This window comes from Procambarus clarkii, chromosome 21, assembly GCF_040958095.1.
Source record: "Procambarus clarkii isolate CNS0578487 chromosome 21, FALCON_Pclarkii_2.0, whole genome shotgun sequence".
NCBI classification, from domain to species: Eukaryota; Metazoa; Arthropoda; class Malacostraca; order Decapoda; family Cambaridae; genus Procambarus; species Procambarus clarkii.
This window is the reverse complement of record NC_091170.1, coordinates 15177891-15205724: the sequence shown is the minus strand read 5'-3', so window position 1 is coordinate 15205724 and position 27834 is coordinate 15177891. Positions and strand designations below refer to the sequence as shown.

General features: G+C 48.9%; 1 protein-coding gene across 1 annotated transcript in view; it reads left to right on the top strand.

Moving 5' to 3' along the window:
* The first annotated feature begins 7032 nt into the window (after window positions 1–7032).
* LOC138367097 (protein argonaute-2-like) overlaps window positions 7033–27834 on the top strand; it is a 45386-nt gene continuing 24584 nt past the window's right edge. The window contains exons 1-2 of the mRNA XM_069328500.1: window positions 7033–7126; window positions 7799–7860. Of these exons, the coding sequence (XP_069184601.1) occupies window positions 7033–7126; window positions 7799–7860 (156 nt within the window). The remainder of the gene's footprint in view (window positions 7127–7798; window positions 7861–27834) is intronic.

The window sequence follows — 27834 nt, the reverse complement described above, 5'->3', positions numbered from 1 at the left end:
GACAGCCGTTGCTGGGAGAAGACGACGGCCAGGAGACCGACTCCAACCTTCAAGAAGTCAAGAAGGAGAACGGACCTGCAGTGAGGAGGCACGGAGACGACGCGCTAAACGGTGGGACGATGAGAGGCTCTGGTAGGACACGACGACGTGTAGTGTGGGGGCGTTCCCGACACGAGGACCAGGAGCTACATCTCGACTCTCATCGGAGGATAGGGTGAAGTAGGTGGTTCTAGTTCCCTCCCCATTCCCCTTTAGTTAGCTATGTTATTCGGCTATATTATCTAGCCTGAGGATTTTATATGTCGTGAGCAAGTCTCACCCATGTCACGATAAAGCACCAGTGTGCTAGACAGTACTATCAAGAGTACTTGTAATATTCATGTTGATTATTGGTGTGTACAGGCACCAGGAACCAGTGATAAATTTACTGTGTTGTGTATATCTTTCTATAGATTTTTGATATGAACATATAGTGGTAAATTATATATAATATTATGCCAGTATTTGGAGGTTAGGCTATGTGCCCAGAAACTATTTATTTTCCATGTATTGATGATTGATTTATATACCATATATATGTCTATGTTCATTCAGTGAATAATCATTTGTGAGTACAGTGAATTATTGCGTTATCGCCCACGAGAGAAAGTACTGAAAACTCCAGTGTTAATATTTCTTAATATATGGTTGAGTGAAGAACAATGTAAAGCCATTACAGTGAATCATTATAGCATTGATTGTAGGAAAGACTGTTTGAGCCTGAGTACAGTGTAACTGAGTAATCCGGTTTATTTAGCCAATATCGAGTGTGCGAGTTTCTAGTAATATTGGAAAATTTAAAGAAACAGCGCGCGTGAATCTAGAAAACAAGCAAAGTTCGCGCGGAGAGACCATTGCGATCAGCTGTTCTTGACACTTGATGAGGAGGGGAGAGTGTTGCCCTCTAGCGGTCGCATAATATCCGTGGGAATTACCGGCCGCGTCAGGATCAGTTGATTTATGGATTATTGGTTGGCCTTTATGACATCTTTCATACATTTTAAGTAAAATACAAAACTATCTTTGTGTTTATATCATCCCCTCCATTGATCTTGTGGCTATATTATACTGGTAAACATAGAGTGATAACAATAAGTACCTGCCTGATTCCTGATCTTTGAGTGTGACCTTGCCAAGGCTACCACTGAATACACCAGTCCACTGATGGTGTTACTGGCCACCTAAAACACCAGTTGGCGACCTTGTGGTTAACCGTAGAGCCCGATTGTTGGGGAGGGCACACGACAGTGAAGTGCACGAGTCGTGTTCCCACTCTTTCTTAATTAGAGGCCGTTAAGATTGACTGGGAGACTCTCCTGGCGTGCAGTGGCGCAGTGAGGATTGAGTGAAGACCCGCAGGGCTACGGTGAGTTACCTTGGGCATAGCATTTGCTCACCCCAGACTAGAGAGAAAAGAGGTGAAACCCCAACAATATATATATATATATATATATATATATATATATATATATATATATATATATATATACATATATATATATATATATATACATATATATATATATATATATATATATATATATATATATATATATATATACATATATATATATATATATATATATATATATATATATATATATATATATACATATATACATATATACATATATATATATATATATATATATATATATATACATATATACATATATATATATATATATATATATATATATATATATATATATATATATATACATATATATATATATATATATATACATATATATATATATATATATATATATATATATATATATATATATATATATATATATATATATATATATATATATATATATATATATATATTAACATCTTTATTAATCTATAAATAAAACGAACATTAAAATACCTAAATACATAAAGAGATGAATGGCAAAGATAATTTGAGGAATTACTATCCTCCCTTGTGAAGACAGATTAAAAATGCTTAATTTACAATCTGGAGAACAAGGCAGAGTAAAGGGTGATACGACTGAGGTGATCAAATGGATCAGCTGGCATAACAAAGGGAGCGAAGCTACGTTATTAAAATATATAAACAATAAATATTACGCGAAACAATTGTTAATGATTTGGACATGTTTACATCCAAAAAAAAGAGGAAAAATATTGATTTGAAAACTTTTTTTTTGTAAGAAGTTGGGGGTAAGGCAATAGGTGTGGGGGGTCGTTGGAGTGTTTCAAGCGTCGGCTAGACACACACACGCACACACACACACACGCACACACACACACCCCCCCACACACACACACACACACACACACACACACACACACACACACACACACACACACACACACACACACACACACACACACACAAACACACACACACAGCAAACTGGAAGCAAACACACAGCAAACTGGAAGAGTTTGAGATTACCAGTGGGGAAGTAAGGAAGTGTTTACTAGAGTTGGACGTGACGAAGGCTATAGGCCCAGATGGAATCTCCCCTTGGGTTCTAAAGGAAGGAGCAAGAGAACTGAGCCTACCACTCTCCATAGTGTATAACAAATCACTGGCAACAGGGGAACTGCCAGATACTTGGAAAGCAGCTAACGTAGTCCCGATATACAAGAAAGGGGATAGACAGGAGGCACTGAACTACAGGCCAGTGTCCCTAACCTGCATACCATGCAAGCTGATGGAGAAGATTGTGCGAAAAAAACTAGTGGAGCATCTGGAGCGAAGGAACTTTGTAACACAGCATCAACATGGGTTCAGGGATGGCAGGTCCTGCCTCACAGGGTTACTTGAATTCTACGACCAGGCAACAAAAATAAGGCAAGAAAGAGAAGGGTGGGCAGACTGCATATTTTTGGATTGTCAGAAAGCCTTTGATACAGTGCCACACAAGAGGCTAGTGCGAAAGTTGGAGATGCAGGCTGGAGTGAGAGGGAAGGTACTCCGGTGGATAGAGGAATACCTAAGCAACAGGAGACAACGAGTCTGTGTGAGGGGTGAGGTCTCAGATTGGCGAGACGTCACAAGTGGAGTCCCGCAGGGGTCAGTCCTTGGACCTATACTGTTTCTGGTATATGTAAATGATCTCCCAGAGGGTATAGATTCGTTCCTCTCAATGTTTGCCGACGATGCAAAAATTATGAGGAGGATTGAAACAGAGGATGATAGTAGGAGGCTACAAGATGACCTGGATAGACTGAGTGAATGGTCCAACAAATGGCTGTTGAAGTTCAACCCGAGTAAATGCAAAGTAATGAAACTAGGCAGTGGAAACAGGAGGCCAGGCACAGGATACAGAATAGGAGATGAAGTACTTAATGAAACAGACAGAGAGAAAGATCTAGGAGTTGATATCACACCAAACCTGTCTCCTGAAGCCCACATAAAGAGAATAACGTCTGCGGCATATGCGAGGCTGGCTAACATCAGAACGGCGTTCAGGAACCTGTGTAAGGAATCATTCAGAATCTTGTACACCACATATGTAAGACCAATCCTGGAGTATGCGGCCCCAGCATGGAGCCCGTACCTTGTCAAGCACAAGACGAAGCTGGAAAAAGTCCAAAGGTATGCTACTAGACTAGTCCCAGAACTAAGAGGCATGAGTTATGAGGAAAGGCTGCGGGAAATGCACCTCACGACACTGGAAGACAGAAGAGTAAGGGGGGACATGATCACAACCTACAAAATCCTCAGGGGAATCGACCGGGTAAACAAGGACGAACTTTTCAACACTGGTGGGACGCGAACAAGGGGACACAGGTGGAAGCTGAGTACCCAAATGAGCCACAGAGACGTTAGAAAGAACTTTTTCAGTGTCAGAGTAGTTAGCAAATGGAATGCATTAGGAAGTGATGTGGTGGAGGCTGACTCCATTCACAGTTTCAAATGTAGATATGATAGAGCCCAATAGGCTCAGGAATCTGTACACCAGTTGATTGACGGTTGAGAGGCGGGACCAAAGAGCCAGAGCTCAACCCCCGCAAGCACAATTAGGCAATTAGGTAAGCACACACACACACACACACAGGAGGAAAACAGCAGTTAAGGAACAAGTGATGAAGCTGCGGAAAGGGGAGAACAGATACACAGAGAATGACAAGGAGGTGTGTGAAGAACTCAACAAGAGATTCCAGGAGGTCTTCACAATAGAACAAGGAGAAGCCCCTGCACTAAATGAGGAGGCGGCAAACCAAGCAACCTTGGAGCAATTTGACCTCACTAGTGATGAGGTCAAAAGGTGTCTGCTGGAGCTGGATGTGACAAAGGCTGTTGGGCCTGATAGAATCTCACCATGGATACTAAAGGAAGGTGCAGAAGCACTAAGTGTGCCTCTCTCTATGGTGTATAACAGGTCACTGGAAACAGTGACCACCACGCCTGTCACAGTGCTGTACTCTCCACCACACCTGTCACAGTGCTGTACTCTCCACCACGCCTGTCACAGTGCTGTACTCTCCACCACGCCTGTCACAGTGCTGTACTCTCCACCACGCCTGTCACAGTGCTGTACTCTCCACCACGCCTGTCACAGTGCTGTACTCTCCACCACACCTGTCACAGTGCTGTACTCTCCACCACGCCTGTCACAGTGCTGTACTCTCCACCACGCCTGTCACAGTGCTGTACTCTCCACCACACCTGTCACAGTGCTGTACTCTCCACCACGCCTGTCACAGTGCTGTACTCTCCACCACACCTGTCACAGTGCTGTACTCTCCACCACGCCTGTCACAGTGCTGTACTCTCCACCACGCCTGTCACAGTGCTGTACTCTCCACCACACCTGTCACAGTGCTGTACTCTCCACCACACCTGTCACAGTGCTGTACTCTCCACCATGCCTGTCACAGTGCTGTACTCTCCACCACACCTGTCACAGTGCTGTACTCTCCACCACGCCTGTCACAGTGCTGTACTCTCCACCACACCTGTCACAGTGCTGTACTCTCCACCACACCTGTCATCGTGCTGTACTCTCCAGACATATCCACACCCAGCCATATCTTCACCCATCCATATCCACACCCAGACATATCCACACCCAGTAATATGTACACCCAGCTATATCCACACCCAGACATATCCACATCCAGACACATCCACACGCAGCTATATCTACACCCAGACATATCCACATCCAGACATATCCACACCCAGAAATATCCACACCCAGAAATATCCACACCAAGCCATATCTACACCCAGCCATATCCACACCCAGACATATCCACACCCAGACATATCCACACCCAGCCAAATTTCCAACCAGCCATATCGACACCCAGCCAAATTTCCAACCAGCCATATCGACACCCAGACATATCCACACCCAGACATATTTACACCCAGAAATATCCACACCAAGCCATATCTACACCCATACATATCCACACCCAGACATATCCACATCCAGACATATCCACACGTGAAAGTGAAATACTTGTGCAGGGATAAGAATCAATTGGAAACAAATTGCAAAGCCATGGAAGAAGAAAATAAACTCTTAAAAATAACTATGGAAGAAGTTAAAGTAAATTTAAACATAAATGACTACAATAGGTTAGGTAAGGAAATTCAACAGGAGAAACAGCTTTTGTCAGCACAGATGGAGGAAGTTACACAGGGAATAGAACAGTGCAGGAAAGATATGCAACTCACCCATGCACAAGTGGCCATGGAGAAGGAAAAAATTGAAGAAGCAGTAAAGGAAGCCAAACACTGCAACAAGATAAAATAAACATTAGGCTGGAAGGGAGAAAAGAATTGGCATCTAACCCGAAGTTGGTGCAAAACACAGTTGATCGGAGTAAGTCCCTGATAATGTTTGGCTGCAAAGAAAAGGAGATAACATCTAGGTCAAAAAGAGCTGTAGAAGAAGCAAAAGTAGTAGATAAAATTGTTGGCCTCGTGGAAGGTCTTACAACCATAGAGAATGTGTGCGACTACAGGAGAATAGGCAGATATGTAAAAGGGAAAGATCGACTTTTGAGGATCACCCTAAATGGTGCCAAACTGATGGAAGAAGTACTAAGAAATGCTAGAAAATTACAAAGTGATGAAGATGGGAGAGTGTGGTCGTAAAGACGAGATCTTTCTAAAGAAGATAGGGAGAAGCTGAAACTGAACCTTGCCGAGGCAAAACGATTAAATGAGAGCAGGAATGAGGGAGAAATCAATTCTTTTTTCTACAAAGTGATAGGGGTAGGCAGACCAGTAAAGTGGTACATAAAGGCAAACTAACAAAATCATTAGAGAGAGGGAGAGTGAAAAATAAGAAGAGGGGGAACAAGTTCCTGAAGATTGCATACACCAACATAGATGGAGTAAGATCGAAGATACTGAAGTTAAGTGATGTAATACAGCTGCAGACACCAGACATTGTTGCACTCACGGAGACGAAACTTGAAGATGTTATTTTAAATGAGGTCATATTCCCAAGGGGCTACTCAGTTTGGAGACGGGACAGAAAAATTAGGAAAGGCGGTGGCGTTGCTGTGCTGGTGAGAGAACACCTGAAGGTGAAGGAAATAATGACTGCCAATCCACAAGAAGTTGACATAATTGCACTAGAGATCTGCCATGAGGATGATAAACTAATGATCATAAATGCATATAGTCCACCGCCAAGCAGCACATGGTCAAAGGAGGAGCTAGATAGTAAACGAGAAGGTCTTATAACAATAATGAGAGAGATCATAGCGAGAGCGGATAACGATAGATCACGACTGTTGATAGTCGGCGACTTCAACTTGAAATCCATAGACTGGGAAGCATATGAAGCTAAATCAGAAGATTTTTGGACCTGTAAATTTGTAGACCTCATCCTGGAAACATTCTTGTATCAACATGTTAAACAAGCTACGAGGATGAGGGAAGGGGACGTTCCCTCCATGCTAGGTTTGATATTTACCAGGAAGGAGGAAGAAATATTTGACCTTCAGTACCTTCCTCCCTTAGGTAAAAGTGACCATGTCTTTTTGGGAATAAAGTATGCAATGCGCTATAATCTGGAAGAAAATAAGAAGGTTGATGCAATTGAAAAACCTGACTTTAGGAGAGGACAATATGACAACCTTAGAAAGTTTTTTAGTGAGTATAATTGGACAGACTTGTTGCTAGGCAAGGAAGTGAATGAGATGTATATCAAGTTTTGTGAAATATATGATAAAGGCACCAAAAAATTTATACCAAAACAGAGATGCAAAACTAGGAAACAGGATTGGTTCAACAGAAATTGCGAGAGGGCCAGAAACCAGAAGACACAAAAATGGAACCAATACAGGAAGAGGCCAAACCCCCAAACATACCAGCGAAACAAAGATGCGAGAAACAACTGCACGGCAGTGAGGAGAGAGGCAGAAAGAAATTTTGAAAAAGGGATTGCAGACAAATGTAAAACAGAACCAGATCTATTCTATAAATTCATAAGCAACAAATTGCAGGTAAAGGATAATAATCAGAGGTTGAAAATGGGAAATAGATTCACGGAAAATGAAAAAAAATGTGTGAAACATTAAACGAAAAGTTCCAAAGTGTGTTTGTACAAAATGAAATCTTCAGGGGAACCAGACACAATAAGAATTCCAGAGAACAACATAGAGCACATAGAGGTGTCTAGAGACGAAGTGGAAAAAATGCTGAGGGAGCTAAATAAGAACAAAGCAGTTGGTCCAGATGGAGTTTCACCATGGGTTCTGAGAGAATGTGCACCTGAACTCAGCATTCCACTTCAACTGATTTTTCAGGCATCCCTGTTTACAGGAGTTGTAGATGATGTGTGGAAAAAGGCTAACAAAGTTCCAATCTACAAAAGTGGAAGCAGGGTATTAATTATATTCTTAATTATAGACCTGTATTATTGACAAGTGTAATAGTCAAAATATTGGAAAAAATAATTAAAACTAAATGGGGAGAACACCTGGAGAGAAATGATATAATATCAGACAGACAGTATGGTTTTCGATCTGGAAGATCCTGTGTATCGAATTTACTCAGTTTCTATGATCGAGCAACAGAGATATTACAGGAAAGATATGGTTGGGTTCACTGCATCTATCTGGACCTAAAAAAGACTTTCGACAGAGTTCCACATAAGAGGTTGTTCTGGAAACTGGAAAATATTGGAGGGGTGACAGGTAAACTTCTAACATGGATAAAAAAATTTCTGACTGATAGAAAAATGAGGGCAATGATCAGAGGCAATGTATCGGACTGGAGAAATGTCACTAGTGGAGTACCACAGGGTTCAGTTCTTGCACCAGTGATGTTTATTGTCTACATAAATGATCTACCAGTTGGTATACAGAATTATATGAACATGTTTGCTGATGATACTAAGATAATAGGAAGGATAAGAAACTTAGATGATTGTCATGCCCTTCAAGATGACCTGGACAAAATAAGTATATGGAGCACCACTTGGCAAATGGAATTTAATGTTAATAAATCCCATGTTATGGAATGTGGAATAGGAGAACATAGACCCCACACGACCTATATATTATGTGAGAAATCTTTAAAGAATTCTGATAAAGAAAGAGATCTAGGGGTGGTTCTAGATAGAAAACTATCACCTGAGGACCACATAAAGAACGTTGTGCGAGGAGCTTATGCCACGCCTTCTAACTTCAGAATTTCTTTTAAATACATGGATGGTGATATACTAAAGAAATTGTTCACGACTTTTGTTAGGCCAAAGCTAGAATATGCAGCGGTTGTGTAGTGCCCATATCTTAAGAAGCACATCAACAAACTGGAAAAGGTGCAAAGACATGCTACTAAGTGGCTCCCAGAATTGAAGGGCAAAAGCTATGAGGAGAGGTTAGAGGAATTAAATATGCCATAACTAGAAGATAGAAGAAAAAAAGGTGATATGATCTCTACATACAAAATAGTAACAAGAATTGGAAAAATCGATAGGGAAGATTTCCTGAGACCTGGAACTTTAAGAACAAGAGGTCATAGATTTAAACTAGCTAAACACAGATGCCGAATATATATAAGAAAATTCACTTTCGCAAACAGAGAGGTAGACGGTTGGAACAAGTTAGGTGAGAATGTGGTGGAGGCCAAGACCGTCAGTAGTTTAAAAGTGTTATGACAAAGAGTGCTGGGAAGACGGGATACCACGAGCGTAGCTCTCATCCTGTAACTACACTTAGGTAATTACACTTAGGTAATTACACCCAGACATATCCACACCCAGATATATCCCCTCCCAGGTATATCCACACCCAGACATATCCACACCCAGACATATCCACATCCAGATATATCCACACCCTGACATATCCACACCCCAGATATATCCACACCCACATATCCACTCTCTATGGTGTATAGCAGGTCACTGGAAACAGGAGACTTACCAGAAGGTTGGAAGACAGCTAACGTAGTTCCAATATACAAGAAGGGTGACAGGCAAGAAGCACTGAACTACAGGCCAGTTTCCCTAACTGGTATACCATGGAAGGTGATGGAGAAGATCGTGAGGAAAAGGCTTGTAGAGCACCTGGAGGGAAATAACTTTGTAACGCACCCTCAACATGGGTTCAGGGATGGTAAATCGTGCCTCACAGGTTTATTAGAATTCTATGACCAGGCAACAAAAATTAGGCAGGAAAGAGAAGGGTGGGCCGACAGCATTTTCCTGGGCTGCCAGAAAGCCTTTGACACAGTACCCCATAAAAGGCTGTTAAACAAGTTGGAGCAACAGGCAGGAGCAAAAGGGAAGGTGCTCCAGTGGATAAGGGAGTACTTAAGCAACAGGAAACAGCGAGTAACAGTGAGGGGGGGAGACATCAGGGTGGCGATACGTCACCAGCGGAGTCCCATAGGGCTCAGTACTTGGACCTATCCTGTTTCTAATATATGTAAACGATCTTCCGGAGGGTATAGACTCATTCCTCTCAATGTTTGCTGATGATGCAAAAATTATGAGAAGAATCATGACGGATGAAGATAGACAGAGACTACAGGATGACCTGGATAAACTGGAGGAATGGTGTAGAAAATGGCTGCTAAAATTCAACTCAGGAAAGTGTAAGTTAATGAAATTAGGCGAAAAGAGCAGGAAGCTGAACACAAGATATCATCTGGGAGGTGAAATCCTGCAACAGTCAAATAGAGAGAAAGATCTGGGGGTTGATATCACACCGAACCTGTCCCCAGAGGCCCACATCAAAAGAATATCATCAGCGGCATGTGCTAGACTGCCAAACAAAAGAACTGCCTTTAGAAACTTGTGTAAGGAATCGTTCAGGACCCTGTATACCACTTATGTAAGACCAATCCTGGTGTATGCAGCTCCAGCCTGGAGTCCACACCTAGTTAAACACAAAGCAAAGTTAGAGAAGATTCAGCGGTATGCCACCAGGCTCGTCCCGGAACTGAGAGGAATGAACTACGAGGAAAGGCTGAAGGAGCTGAACCTCACATCCCTGGAAAACAGAAGAGTAAGGGGAGACATGATAACCACCTACAAAATTCTCAGGGCAATTTACAGGGTGGACAAACACAAACTCTTCAGCACGGGTGGGACACGAACAAGGGGGACACAGGTGGAAACTGAGTACCCACATGAGCCACAGGGGCGTTAGAAAGAACTTTTTCAGAGTCAGTCGTTACCGGATGGAATGCACTAGGCAGTGATGTGGTGGAGGCTGACTCCATACACAGTTTCAAATGTAGATATGATAGAGCCCAGTAGGCTCAGGAATCTGTACACCAGTTGACTGATCTGTTGAGAGGCGGGACCAAAGAGCCAGGGCTCAACCCCCGCAAGCACAAATAGGTGAGTACAAATAGGTGAGTACACCCAGACATATCCACACCCAGACATGTCCACACCCAGACATGTCCACACCCAGACATGTCCACACCCAGACATGTCCACACCCAGACATGTCCACACCCAGACATGTCCACGCCCAGACATATCCACACCCAGACATATCCACACCCAGACATATCCACACCCAGACATATTCACACCCAGACATAACCACACCAAGACATATCCCCACCCGGACATATCCACACCCAGATACATCCACACCCAGACATATAAACACCCAGACATATCCACACCCAGATATATCCACACCCAAACATATCCACACCCAGACATATTCACACCAAGACATATCCCCACCCAGACATATCCGCACCCAGACTTATCCAGAGCCAGACAAATCTACACCCAGATATATTCACACCCAGACATATCCACACCAATACATATCTACTGCCATACATATCTACACCCAGCCATATCTACACCCAGCCATATCTACACCCAGAAATTTCCACACACAGCCATATCTACACCCAGACATATCTACACGCCGACATATCTACACCCAGACATATCCACACCCCGCTATATCTACACCCCGCCATATCTACACCCAGAAATATCCACACCCAGCCATATCTACACCCAAACATATCTACACCCCAGACATATCTACTGCCATACATATCTAGACCCAGCCATATCTACACCCAGACATATCTACACCCAGACATATCCACACCCAGTCATATCTTCACCCAGACATATCCACACCCAGCCATATCTACACCCAGACATATCCACACCCAGGCATACCTACACCCAGACATATCTACACCCAGACATATCTACACCTAGAAATATATGCACTCAGACATATCCACACCCAGACATATCTACACCTAGATATATCTACACCCAGACATATCTACACCCAGACATAGCTACACCCAGACAAATCTACACCTATATATATCTCCACACCCAGACATATCTACACCCAGACTTATCCACACCCAGACATATCTTCTTCCATATATATCCTCACCCAGACATATCTTCTTCCATATATATCCTCACCCAGACATATCTACACCCAGACGTATCTACACCCATACATATCTACATCCAGACATATCTACAGCCAGATATATCCACACCCAGACATATCCACATCCAGACATAGCCATACCCAACATATCCACACCCAGATATATACACACCCAGACATATCTACACCCAGATATATCCACACCCAGACATTGCCACACCCATACATATCCACACCCAGATATATACACACCCAGATATATCCACACCCAGACATAGCCACACCCATACATATCCACATCCAGACATAGCCATACCCAACATATCCACACCCAGATATATACATACCCAGACATATCCACACCCAGACATAGCCACACCCAGACATAGCCACACCCAGACATATCCACACCCAGACATAGCCACACCCAGACATAGCCACACCCAGACATATCCACACCCAGACATAGCCACACCCAGACATGTCCACACCCAGACATATCCACACAATGTACACTTGGCAATTTATTGCAATATCAAAACTCATTTCCTTTTCTCGTGATGAAGCAGTTTGTATATTGCTTTTAAAATATTGTATATTGAATTACATGTAACTGGGTCGTACATGAACACCATATTTCACAGTATATTTAATTACTTTTTAATTTGAAGTCACATTTATATGAATAATATTATTAAAATAATAATTTTATGTCAAATTATCATCCTTCAGAATAACGAGCTCACTTGTTATTCTGACCTCGGTATAACAACCTCGTTTGCAAGTCTCGCTATTTACTTCTCCTATTGTGTGTTTGCTTTTTGCAAGTGAGTGACTTATATATTTTTGTATTTGACTGATTAATCTGTTATAAACTGGTGATTTTCTTGTTTTTTTCACAAGTGAATGACTGCATTGATTTTCACAAGTGAGTGGCTTGGTTGACATAAACAAGAGTCATTCACAGAAGTGAATTACTCATGTTATTCACAAGTGAATGACAGTTGTTTTACACAATTAAATTTATGTTTTACTTACCACAATATTTTCAGGGGTTTACAGGCATCTTGTTTTGTTAAAAAAACGAAAACAAAATTTGTTTTAAACCAAATTTAAAAAACAAGTCCTGTTTTTAAAATTAGATAACTCGTTTCTTTGATAAAAGTGAATGACTCGCTGTTTCTTTTACATATGGAGGACTCGTTTGCTTTTTTTCAAATTGATTCCTCTCATTTGTACTATGTGGATGACAAGTGGATGACTCAATTTTAAGAAGTAGTGAAGACGGATCTCTGTCTCTCTTTTTTTTACAAGTGTATAATTATTATTTTTGATAAGTTTGTGAATTAGTTTTTGCAAGTGGAAGATTCTCTTTTTTTAAATATGTGAATAACACATTTTTATTTTCCAAATGGATGAGTTTCTGGAGTCATAACTTGACCTCTCTCTTGTTAGTGGATGATTCTAGGACCACTCTCTTGTTAGTGGATGATTCTAGGACCACTCTCTTGTTAGTGGATGATTCTTGGACCACTCTCTTGTTAGTGGATGATTCTTGGACCACTCTCTTGGTAGTGGATGATTCTTGGACCACTCTCTTGTTAGTGGATGATTCTTGGACCACTCTCTTGGTAGTGGATGATTCTTGGACCACTCTCTTGTTAGTGGATGATTCTTGGACCACTCTCTTGTTAGTGGATGATTCTTGGACCACTCTCTTGTTAGTGGATGATTCTTGGACCACTCTCTTGGCAGTGGATGATTCTTGGACCACTCTCTTGTTAGTGGATGATTCTTGGACCCCTCTCTTGTTAGTGGATGATTCTTGGACCACTCTCTTGTTAGTGGATGATTCTTGGACCACTCTCTTGTTAGTGGATGATTCTTGGACCACTCTCTTGTTAGTGGATGATTCTTGGACCACTCTCTTGTTAGTGGATGATTCTTGGACCACTCTCTTGTTAGTGGATGATTCTTGGACCACTCTCTTGTTAGTGGATGATTCTTGGGTTTATAAACTGGATGATACTTTATTCTTACAAGTGTAAAACTTGTGTTATTTACAAGTGTGTGACTTGTGTTATTTACAAGTGTGTGACTTGTGTTGTTTACACGAGGATGACTAGTGTTGTTTACAAATGTAAGGCTTATGTAGTTTACAAGTGTAAGACTTGTGTTGTTTACAAGTGTAAGACTTGTGTTGTTTACAAGTGTAAGACTTGTGTTGTTTAGAGGAGGATGACTTGTGTTGTTTACAGGAGGATGACTTGTGTTGTTTACTGGAGGATGACTTGTGTTGTTTACTGGAGGATGACTTGTGTTGGTTACTGGAGGATGACTTGTGTTGGTTACTGGAGGATGACTTGTGTTGTTTACTGGAGGATGACTTGTGTTGTTTACTGGAGGATGACTTGTGTTGTTTACTGGAGGATGACTTGTGTTGTTTACAGGAGGATGACTTGTGTTGTTTACAGGAGGATGACTTGTGTTGTTTACTGGAGGATGACTTGTGTTGTTTACTAGAGGATGACTTGTGTTGTTTATAAGAGGATGACTTGTGTTGTTTACTGGAGGATGACTTGTGTTGTTTACTGGAGGATGACTTGTGTTGTTTACTGAAGGATGAATTGTGTTGTTTACTGGAGGATGACTTGTGTTGTTTATAAGAAGATGACTTGTGTTGTTTACTGGAGGATGACTTGTGTTGTTTATAATAGGATGACTTGTGTTGTTTATAAGAGGATGACTTGTGTTGTTTATAAGAGGATGACTTGTGTTGTTTATAATAGGATTACTTGTGTTGTTTACATGAGGATGAGTGTTGCTAACAACACTGTAATTTCTGACCAAATATTCACAGGTTGCTGATTATTTGGTTTGGGCAAACACAGTTGTCCACCTTTGGACAAATGGACAGCTATTTTGTTGTTCACAACTGGCTAACTAGCTTGTTTTTTAAGGGTAGATAAAGGTTTGTATTTGTAAAAAGTGTTAGGTGAAGTTAAGTCTAGTTAAATTTTAAGTGATATATAATTTAATTTAGGTGATAAAATGAATGACTCGTGCCACACCATCACCACGCACCAGGCCACACCACCACGCACCAGGCCACACCACACCGTGGAGTAATAACTCGAGCCACACCACCACGCACAAGTCCTCACCACACACTGGAGTAATTACTCGAGCCACACCACACAGTGGAGTAATGACTAGTTCCACACCACTACCACGCACCAGGCCACACCACACATTGGAGTAATGACTTGTGCCACACCACCACCACGCACCAGGCCACACCACCACCACGCACCAGGCCACACCTCACAGTGGAATAATAACTCGTGCCACACCATCACACACCAGGCCACACCACACAGTGGAGTAATGACTCGAGCCACACCACCACGCATCAGGCAACACCTCACAGTGGAGTAATGACTCGAGCCACACCACCACGCATCACACCACACCACACAGTGGAGTAATGACTCGAACCACACCACCACGAATCACACCACACAGTGGACTAATGACCCTACTCCCACTACCACGCACCAGGCCACACCACCACTACGCACCAGGCCACACCACCACTACGCACCAGGCCACACCACCACTACGCACCAGGCCACACCACCACTACGCACCAGGCCACACCACCACTACGCACCAGGCCACACCACCACTACGCACCAGGCCACACCACCACGCACTATGCCACACCACACACTGGAGTAATGACTCGTGCCACACCACCATGCACTATGCCACACCACACAGTGGAGTAATGACTCGTGCCACACCACCACGCACCAGGCCACACCACACAGTGGAGTAATGACTCGTGCATCACCACCACGCACCAGGCCATACCACACAGTGCAGTAGTGACTCGTGCCACACCACCATGCACTATGCCACACCACACAGTGGAGTAATGACTCGTGCCACACCACCATGCACAATGCCACACCACACAGTGGAGTAATGACTCGTGCCACACCACCACACCCACCAGGCCACACCACCTCCACGCTTCAGGCCACACCACCACGCACCAGGCCACACCACACAGTAGAGTAATGACTCGAGCCACACCACCACACCCACCAGGCCACACCACCTCCACGCTTCAGGCCACACCACCACGCACCAGGCCACACCACCACCACGCACCAGGCACACACCACACAGTGGAGTAATGACTCGTGCCACACCACCACCACGCACCAGGCCACACCACACACTATAGTAATGACTCGAGCCACACCACCACTCACCAGGCCACACCACACAATGGAGTAATGATTCGTGCCACACCTCCACACAGCAGGCCCCACTATACAGTTGAGTAATGATTCGTGCCACACCACCACCACGCACCTGGCCACACCACACAGAGGAGTAATGACTCGTGCCACACCACACAGTCGAGTAATGATTCGTGGCAAACCACCACACACCAGGCCACACCACACAGTGGAGTAATGACTCGAGCCACACAACCACACACCAGGCCACACCACACAGTGGAGTAATGACTCATGCCACGCCACCTCACACCAGCCCACACCACACAGTGGACTAATGACTCGTGCCACACCACCACGCACCAGGCCACACCACACAGTGGAGTAATGACTCATGCCACGCCACCTCACACCAGCCCACACCACACAGTGGAGTAATGACTCATGCCACGCCACCTCACACCAGCCCACACCACACAGTGGACTAATGACTCGTGCCACACCACCACACACCAGGCCACACCACACAGTGGAGTAATGACTCATGCCACACCACCACTACGTACGAGGCCACACCACCACGCTCCAGGCTTCACCACACAGTGGACTAATGACTCGTGCCACACCACCACACACCAGGCAACACCACACAGTGGAGTAATGACTCATGCCACACCACCACTACGTACGAGGCCACACCACCACGCTCCAGGCTTCACCACACAGTGGAGTAATGACTCGTGCCACACCACCACGCAAAAGGCCACATCAACCAGAGGAGTAATGACTCGTGCCACACCATCACCACGCACCAGGCTTCACCACACAGTGGAGTAATGAGTCGTGCCACACCACTACGCACCAGGCCACACCACACAGAGGAGAAATGACTCAAACCACACCACTACGCACCAGGCCACACCACACAGTGGAGTAATGACTCGTGCCACACCATCACCACGCACCAGGCTTCACCACACAGTGGAGTAATGACTCGAGCCAAACCACCACGCACCAGGCCACACCACCACGCACCAGGCCACACCACACAGTGGAGCAATAACTCGTGCCACACCTCCTCCCACCAGGCCACACCACACAGTTGAGTAATGACTCGAGCCAAACCACCACGCGCCAGGCCACACCACACAGAAGAGAAATGACTCAAACCACACCACCACGCACCAGGCCAAACCACACAGAAGAGAAATGACTCAAACCACACCACCACGCACCAGGCCACACCACACAGAGGAGTAAAGACTCGTGCCACACCACTACGCACCAGGCCACCCCACACACTAGAGTAATGACTCGAGCCACACCACCACGCACCAGGACACACCACACAGAGGAGTAAAGACTCGTGCCACACCACTACGCACCAGGCCACACCACACAGTGGAGTAATGACTCGTGCCACACCACCACGCACCAGGCCACCCCACACACTAGAGTAATGACTCGAGCCACACCACCACGCACCAGGCCACACCACACAGTGGAGTAATGACTCGTGCCACACCACCAACACGCACCAGGCCACCCCACACACTAGAGTAATGACTCGTGCCACACCACCGTGCACCAGGCCACACCACACAGCGGAAAAATGACTCGTGCCACTCCACCACGCACCAGGCCACACCACACAGTTGAGTAATGACTCGTGCCACACAACAACTACTCCCAACGCCACACCACACAGAAGAGTAGAGACTCGAGCCACACCACCACCACGCACCAAGCCACATCTCACAGTGGAGTAATGACTCGTGACACACCACAACGCACCAGGCCACACCACACAGTGAAGTAATGACTCGTGCCACACCACCAAGCACCAGGCCACACCACCACTACGCACCAGGCCACACCACACAGTGGAGTAAAGACTCGAGCCACACCACCACACACCAGGCCACACCACACAGTGGAGTAAAGACTCGAGCCACACCACCACGCACCAGGCCACACCACCACGCACCAGGCCACACCACACAGTGGAGCAATAACTCGTGCCACACCTCCTCCCACCAGGCCACACCACACAGAGGAGTAAAGACTCGTGCCACACCACCACGCACCAGGCCACACCACACAGTGGAGTAATTACTCGTGCCACACCACCACGCACCAGGCCACACCACACAGTGGAGTAATGACTCGTGCCACACCACCGCGCACCAGGCCACACCACACAACGGAAAAATGACTCGTGCCACACCACCACCACGCACCAGGCCACACCACCTCCACGCACCAAGCCACACCAAACAGTTGAGTAATGACTCGTGCCGCACCACCTCGCACCAGGCCACACCACACAGTGGAATAATGACTCGTGCCACACCACCACCACGCACCATGCCACACCACACATTTGAGTAATGACTCGTGCCACACCATCTCGCACCAGGCCTCACCACACAGTGGAGTAATGACTCGTGCCACACCATCTCGCACCAGGCCACACCAAACAGTTGAGTAATGACTCGTGCCACACCTCCTCGTACAAAGCCACACCACACAGTGGAGTAATGACTCGTGCCACACCACCACCACGCACCATACCACACCACACAGTGGTGTAATGACTCGAGCCACACCACAACGCACCAGGCCACACCACACAGAGGAGTAATGACTCGAGCCACACCACCACACACCAGTCCACACCACACAGTGGAGTAAAGACTCGAGCCACACTACCACGCACCAGGCCACACCACCACGCACCAGGCCACACCACACAGTGGAGCAATAACTCGTGCCACACCTCCTCCCACCAGGCCACACCACACAGAGGAGTAAAGACTCGTGCCACACCACCACGCACCAGGCCACACCACACAGTGGAGTAATTACTCGTGCCACACCACCACGCACCAGGCCACACCACACAGTGGAGTAATGACTCGTGCCACACCACCGCGCACCAGGCCACACCACACAACGGAAAAATGACTCGTGCCACACCACCACCACGCACCAGGCCACACCACCTCCACGCACCAAGCCACACCAAACAGTTGAGTAATGACTCGTGCCGCACCACCTCGCACCAGGCCACACCACACAGTGGAATAATGACTCGTGCCACACCACCACCACGCACCATGCCACACCACACAGTTGAGTAATGACTCGTGCCACACCATCTCGCACCAGGCCTCACCACACAGTGGAGTAATGACTCGTGCCACACCATCTCGCACCAGGCCACACCAAACAGTTGTGTAATGACTCGTGCCACACCTCCTCGTACAAAGCCACACCACACAGTGGAGTAATGACTCGTGCCACACCACCACCACGCACCATGCCACACCACACAGTGGTGTAATGACTCGAGCCACACCACAACGCACCAGGCCACACCACACAGAGGAGTAATGACTCGAGCCACTCCACCACGCACTAGGCCACACCACACAGAGGAGTAAAGACTCGTGCCACACCACTACGCACCAGGCCACCCCACACACTAGAGTAATGACTCGAGCCACACCACCACGCACCAGGCCACACCACACAGAGGAGTAAAGACTCGTGCCACACCACCACGCACCAGGCCACACCACACAGAGGAGTAAAGACTCGTGCCACACCACTACGCACCAGGCCACACCACACAGTTGAGTAATGAATCGTGCCACACCACCACGCACCAGGCCACACCACACACTGGAGTTATGACTCGTGCCACACCACCACGCACCAGGCCACACCACCTCCACGCACCAAGCCACACCACACAGTGGAGTAATGACTCGTGCCACACCACCTCGCACCAGGCCACACCACACAGTAGAGTAATGACTCGTGCCACACTACCACCACGCACCAGGCCACACCACACAGTAGAGTAATGACTCGTGCCACACCAACTCGCACCAGGCCACACCACACAGTGGAGTAATGACTCGTGCCACACCATCACCACGCACCAGGCTTCACCACACAGTGGAGTAATGACTCGAGCCAAACCACCACGCACCAGGCCACACCACCACGCACCAGGCCACACCACACAGTGGAGCAATAACTCGTGCCACACCTCCTCCCACCAGGCCACACCACACAGTTGAGTAATGACTCGAGCCAAACCACCACGCGCCAGGCCACACCACACAGAAGAGAAATGACTCAAACCACACCACCACGCACCAGGCCAAACCACACAGAAGAGAAATGACTCAAACCACACCACCACGCACCAGGCCACACCACACAGAGGAGTAAAGACTCGTGCCACACCACTACGCACCAGGCCACCCCACACACTAGAGTAATGACTCGAGCCACACCACCACGCACCAGGACACACCACACAGAGGAGTAAAGACTCGTGCCACACCACTACGCACCAGGCCACACCACACAGTGGAGTAATGACTCGTGCCACACCACCACGCACCAGGCCACCCCACACACTAGAGTAATGACTCGAGCCACACCACCACGCACCAGGCCACACCACACAGTGGAGTAATGACTCGTGCCACACCACCAACACGCACCAGGCCACCCCACACACTAGAGTAATGACTCGTGCCACACCACCGTGCACCAGGCCACACCACACAGCGGAAAAATGACTCGTGCCACACCACCACGCACCAGGCCACACCACACAGTTGAGTAATGACTCGTGCCACACAACAACTACTCCCAACGCCACACCACACAGAAGAGTAGAGACTCGAGCCACACCACCACCACGCACCAAGCCACATCTCACAGTGGAGTAATGACTCGTGACACACCACAACGCACCAGGCCACACCACACAGTGAAGTAATGACTCGTGCCACACCACCAAGCACCAGGCCACACCACACAGAGGAGTAAAGACTCGTGCCACACCACTACGCACCAGGCCACACCACACAGTTGAGTAATGAATCGTGCCACACCACCACGCACCAGGCCACACCACACACTGGAGTTATGACTCCTGCCACACCACCACGCACCAGGCCACACCACCTCCACGCACCAAGCCACACCACACAGTGGAGTAATGACTCGTGCCACACCACCTCGCACCAGGCCACACCACACAGTAGAGTAATGACTCGTGCCACACTACCACCACGCACCAGGCCACACCACACAGTAGAGTAATGACTCGTGCCACACCAACTCGCACCAGGCCACACCACACAGTGGAGTAATGACTCGTGCCACACCATCACCACGCACCAGGCTTCACCACACAGTGGAGTAATGACTCGAGCCAAACCACCACGCACCAGGCCACACCACCACGCACCAGGCCACACCACACAGTGGAGCAATAACTCGTGCCACACCTCCTCCCACCAGGCCACACCACACAGTTGAGTAATGACTCGAGCCAAACCACCACGCGCCAGGCCACACCACACAGAAGAGAAATGACTCAAACCACACCACCACGCACCAGGCCAAACCACACAGAAGAGAAATGACTCAAACCACACCACCACGCACCAGGCCACACCACACAGAGGAGTAAAGACTCGTGCCACACCACTACGCACCAGGCCACCCCACACACTAGAGTAATGACTCGAGCCACACCACCACGCACCAGGACACACCACACAGAGGAGTAAAGACTCGTGCCACACCACTACGCACCAGGCCACACCACACAGTGGAGTAATGACTCGTGCCACACCACCACGCACCAGGCCACCCCACACACTAGAGTAATGACTCGAGCCACACCACCACGCACCAGGCCACACCACACAGTGGAGTAATGACTCGTGCCACACCACCAACACGCACCAGGCCACCCCACACACTAGAGTAATGACTCGTGCCACACCACCGTGCACCAGGCCACACCACACAGCGGAAAAATGACTCGTGCCACACCACCACGCACCAGGCCACACCACACAGTTGAGTAATGACTCGTGCCACACAACAACTACTCCCAACGCCACACCACACAGAAGAGTAGAGACTCGAGCCACACCACCACCACGCACCAAGCCACATCTCACAGTGGAGTAATGACTCGTGACACACCACAACGCACCAGGCCACACCACACAGTGAAGTAATGACTCGTGCCACACCACCAAGCACCAGGCCACACCACCACTACGCACCAGGCCACACCACACAGTGGAGTAAAGATTCGAGCCACACCACCACACACCAGGCCACACCACACAGTGGAGTAAAGACTCGAGCCACACCACCACGCACCAGGCCACACCACCACGCACCAGGCCACACCACACAGTGGAGCAATAACTCGTGCCACACCTCCTCCCACCAGGCCACACCACACAGAGGAGTAAAGACTCGTGCCACACCACCACGCACCAGGCCACACCACACAGTGGAGTAATTACTCGTGCCACACCACCACGCACCAGGCCACACCACACAGTGGAGTAATGACTCGTGCCACACCACCGCGCACCAGGCCACACCACACAACGGAAAAATGACTCGTGCCACACCACCACCACGCACCAGGCCACACCACCTCCACGCACCAAGCCACACCAAACAGTCGAGTAATGACTCGTGCCGCACCACCTCGCACCAGGCCACACCACACAGTGGAATAATGACTCGTGCCACACCACCACCACGCACCATGCCACACCACACATTTGAGTAATGACTCGTGCCACACCATCTCGCACCAGGCCTCACCACACAGTGGAGTAATGACTCGTGCCACACCATCTCGCACCAGGCCACACCAAACAGTTGAGTAATGACTCGTGCCACACCTCCTCGTACAAAGCCACACCACACAGTGGAGTAATGACTCGTGCCACACCACCACCACGCACCATACCACACCACACAGTGGTGTAATGACTCGAGCCACACCACAACGCACCAGGCCACACCACACAGAGGAGTAATGACTCGAGCCACACCACCACACACCAGTCCACACCACACAGTGGAGTAAAGACTCGAGCCACACTACCACGCACCAGGCCACACCACCACGCACCAGGCCACACCACACAGTGGAGCAATAACTCGTGCCACACCTCCTCCCACCAGGCCACACCACACAGAGGAGTAAAGACTCGTGCCACACCACCACGCACCAGGCCACACCACACAGTGGAGTAATTACTCGTGCCACACCACCACGCACCAGGCCACACCACACAGTGGAGTAATGACTCGTGCCACACCACCGCGCACCAGGCCACACCACACAACGGAAAAATGACTCGTGCCACACCACCACCACGCACCAGGCCACACCACCTCCACGCACCAAGCCACACCAAACAGTTGAGTAATGACTCGTGCCGCACCACCTCGCACCAGGCCACACCACACAGTGGAATAATGACTCGTGCCACACCACCACCACGCACCATGCCACACCACACAGTTGAGTAATGACTCGTGCCACACCATCTCGCACCAGGCCTCACCACACAGTGGAGTAATGACTCGTGCCACACCATCTCGCACCAGGCCACACCAAACAGTTGTGTAATGACTCGTGCCACACCTCCTCGTACAAAGCCACACCACACAGTGGAGTAATGACTCGTGCCACACCACCACCACGCACCATGCCACACCACACAGTGGTGTAATGACTCGAGCCACACCACAACGCACCAGGCCACACCACACAGAGGAGTAATGACTCGAGCCACTCCACCACGCACTAGGCCACACCACACAGAGGAGTAAAGACTCGTGCCACACCACTACGCACCAGGCCACCCCACACACTAGAGTAATGACTCGAGCCACACCACCACGCACCAGGCCACACCACACAGAGGAGTAAAGACTCGTGCCACACCACCACGCACCAGGCCACACCACACAGAGGAGTAAAGACTCGTGCCACACCACTACGCACCAGGCCACACCACACAGTTGAGTAATGAATCGTGCCACACCACCACGCACCAGGCCACACCACACACTGGAGTTATGACTCGTGCCACACCACCACGCACCAGGCCACACCACCTCCACGCACCAAGCCACACCACACAGTGGAGTAATGACTCGTGCCACACCACCTCGCACCAGGCCACACCACACAGTAGAGTAATGACTCGTGCCACACTACCACCACGCACCAGGCCACACCACACAGTAGAGTAATGACTCGTGCCACACCAACTCGCACCAGGCCACACCACACAGTGGAGTAATGACTCGTGCCACACCACCACGCACCAGGCCACACCACCACCACGCACCAGGCCACACCACACAGTGGTGTAATGACTCGAGCCACACCACCACGCACCAAGCCACACCACCACCACGCACCAGGCCACACCACACAGTGAAGTAATGACTCGTGCCACACCACCACGCACCAGGCCACACCACCACCACGCACCAGGCCACACCACACAGTGGTGTAATGATTCGAGCCACACCACCACGCACCAAGCCACACCACCACCACGCACCAGGCCACACCACACAGTGGAGTAATGACTCGTGCCACACCACCACGCACCAGGCCACACCACCACCACGCACCAGGCCACACCACACAGTGGTGTAATGACTCGAGCCACACCACCACGCACCAAGCCACACCACCACGCACCAGGCTACACCTCACATCGGAGAAATGACTCGTGCCACACCACCACGCACCAAGCCTCACCACAACGCACCAGGCCACACCACACAGTGGTGTAATGACTCGTGCCACACCACCACGCACCAAGCCTCACCACAACGCACCAGGCTACGCCTCACATCGGAGAAATGACTCGTGCCACACCACCACGCACCAAGCCTCACCACAACGCACCAGGCCACACCACACAGTGGTGTAATGACTCGTGCCACACCACCACGCACCAAGCCTCACCACAACGCACCAGGCTACACCTCACATCGGAGAAATGACTCGTGCCACAACACCACCAGGGAGCCGGTCGGCCGAGCGGACAGCACGGTGGACTTGTGATCCTGTAGTCCCGGGTTCGATCCCGGGCGCCGGAGAGAAACGATGGGTAGAGTTTCTTTCGCCCTATGCCCCTGTTACCTAGAAGTAAAATAGGTACCTGGGTGTTAGTCAGCTGTCACGGGCTGCTTCCTGATGGTGGAGGCTTGGTCGAGGACTTGGCCACGGGGACACTAAAAACCCCCGAAATCATCTCAAGATAACCTCAAGATAACCACTACGCACCAAGCTACACCACCACCACGCACCAAGCCACACCACCACCAAGCACCAGGCCACACCACACAGTGGAGTAATGACTCGTGCCACACCACCACCACGCACCTGCCCACTCCACACAGTGGAGTAATGACTCGAGCCACACCACCACCACGCACCAGGCCACACCACACAGTGGAGTAATGGCTCGAGCCACACCACCACCACGCACCAGGCCACACCACACAGTGGAGTAATGACTCGAGCCACACCACCACCACGCACCAGGCCACACCACACAGTGGAGTAATGACTCGTGCCACACCACCACCACGCACCAGGCCACACCACACAGTGGAGTAATGACTCGTGCCACACCACCACCACGCACCTGCCCACTCCACACAGTGGAGTAATGACTCGAGCCACACCACCACGCACCAGACCACACCACACAGTGGAGTAATGACTTGTACCATACCACCACGCATCAGGCCACACCACACAGTGGAGTAATGACTCGTGCCACACCACCACGCACCAGGCCACACCACACACTGGAGTAATGACTCATGCCATACCACCACCACGCACCAGGCCACACCACACAGTGGAGTAATGACTCGAGCCACACCACCACCACGCACCAGGCCACACCACACAGTGGAGTAATGACTCGTGCCACACCACCACCACGCACCAGGCCACACCACACAGTGGAGTAATGACTCGTGCCACACCACCACCACGCACCTGCCCACTCCACACAGTGGAGTAATGACTCGAGCCACACCACCACGCACCAGACCACACCACACAGTGGAGTAATGACTTGTACCATACCACCACGCATCAGGCCACACCACACAGTGGAGTAATGACTCGTGCCACACCACCACGCACCAGGCCACACCACACACTGGAGTAATGACTCATGCCATACCACCACCACGCACCAGGCCACACCACACAGTGGAGTAATGACTCATGCCACACCACCACGCATCAGGCCACACCACACACTAGAGTAATGACTCGAGCCACACCGCCACGCACCAGGCCACACCACACAGTGGAGTAATGACTCGTGCCACACCACCACTACGCACCAGGCCACACCACACAATGGAGTAATGACTCATGCCACACCACCACGCACCAGGCCACACCACACACTGGAGTAATGACTCGTGCCACACCACCACTACGCACCAGGCCACACCACACAGTGGAGTAATGACTCATGCCACACCACCACTACGCACCAGGCCACACCACCACCCACCAGTCCACACCACTTCCTTTTCTACTGTCAATAAAACGTTTCCGAAGCAAAGTTTAATCTTAAGCATAAAGCCTCACGAACAAATCCAGAAGGGCCGTGACGAGGTTTCGAACCTACGTCCGACAGGATCCCAGACGCACCTTAATCGACTGAGCTACAACTTGGGTAAGAATTACAACCGGGATATCAACTTCACCTACCATGGATCCTGCAGCCTCTCCGAGACACAAACCAGGTTTTTACACAATTCCCTATGCACCCCGAACACTGTCAACAAGCTGTTCGACCTCTTCGCCCTTACTTCTTTACACACAGAAATGAACAAATCTACAAATAATTCGATTAAGGCACCGTCTGGGGTCCTATCGGACGTAGATTCGAACCCTCATTACGGCCCTTGTGGATTTGTTCATTTGATGCCTCATACTATTGTAATTTCTGTGTGTAATGAAGCCTTACGCTTCTTCATGCTAAACTCAACATGAGGGCATGTGGAGTATGTCATGAGGAGGACATACGGGTCGTGTATATCCTGACTTTAATGCTCCTCAAAGCTTCTTGACTCTTACCAACATAATAAAATTACTGAAAAGTTCGGAATTTTTGTAAACAAAAATACCTAAGAAATGTGTTCAGAGTAACTCTCCAGCTGGTGGGACAATGTCTCTAGCTCTGGGGACCCGTCTGCGGCTGGCCAGCGTGGAGGTTCTTACCTCATCATAACGATCAACACTATTATTTACATTAATATTTGACTCACAAACAACCTAACGATCGTGTGAAATTACTTCCAATTAATCACGAGGTATTACGTGGTGCGTCCATTGTCCCACCCTGGAGTGGTTGCTGGGGGTGGTGGTGCGACCATTGTCCCACCCTGGAGTGGTTGCTGGGGGTGGTGGTGCGACCATTGTCCCACCCTGGAGTGGTTGCTGGGGGTAGTGGTGCGTCCATTGTCCCACCCTGGAGTGGTTGCTGGGGGTGGTGGTGCGACCATTGTCCCACCCTGGAGTGGTTGCTGGGGGTGGTGGTGCGACCATTGTCCCACCCTGGAGTGGTTGCTGGGGGTGGTGGTGCGACCATTGTCCCACCCTGGAGTGGTTGCTGGGGGTAGTGGTGCGTCCATTGTCCCACCCTGGAGTGGTTGCTGGGGGTAGTGGTGCGTCCATTGTCCCACCCTGGAGTGGTTGCTGGGGGTGGTGGTGCGTCCATTGTCCCACCCTGGAGTGGTTGCTGGGGGTAGTGGTGCGTCCATTGTCCCACCCTGGAGTGGT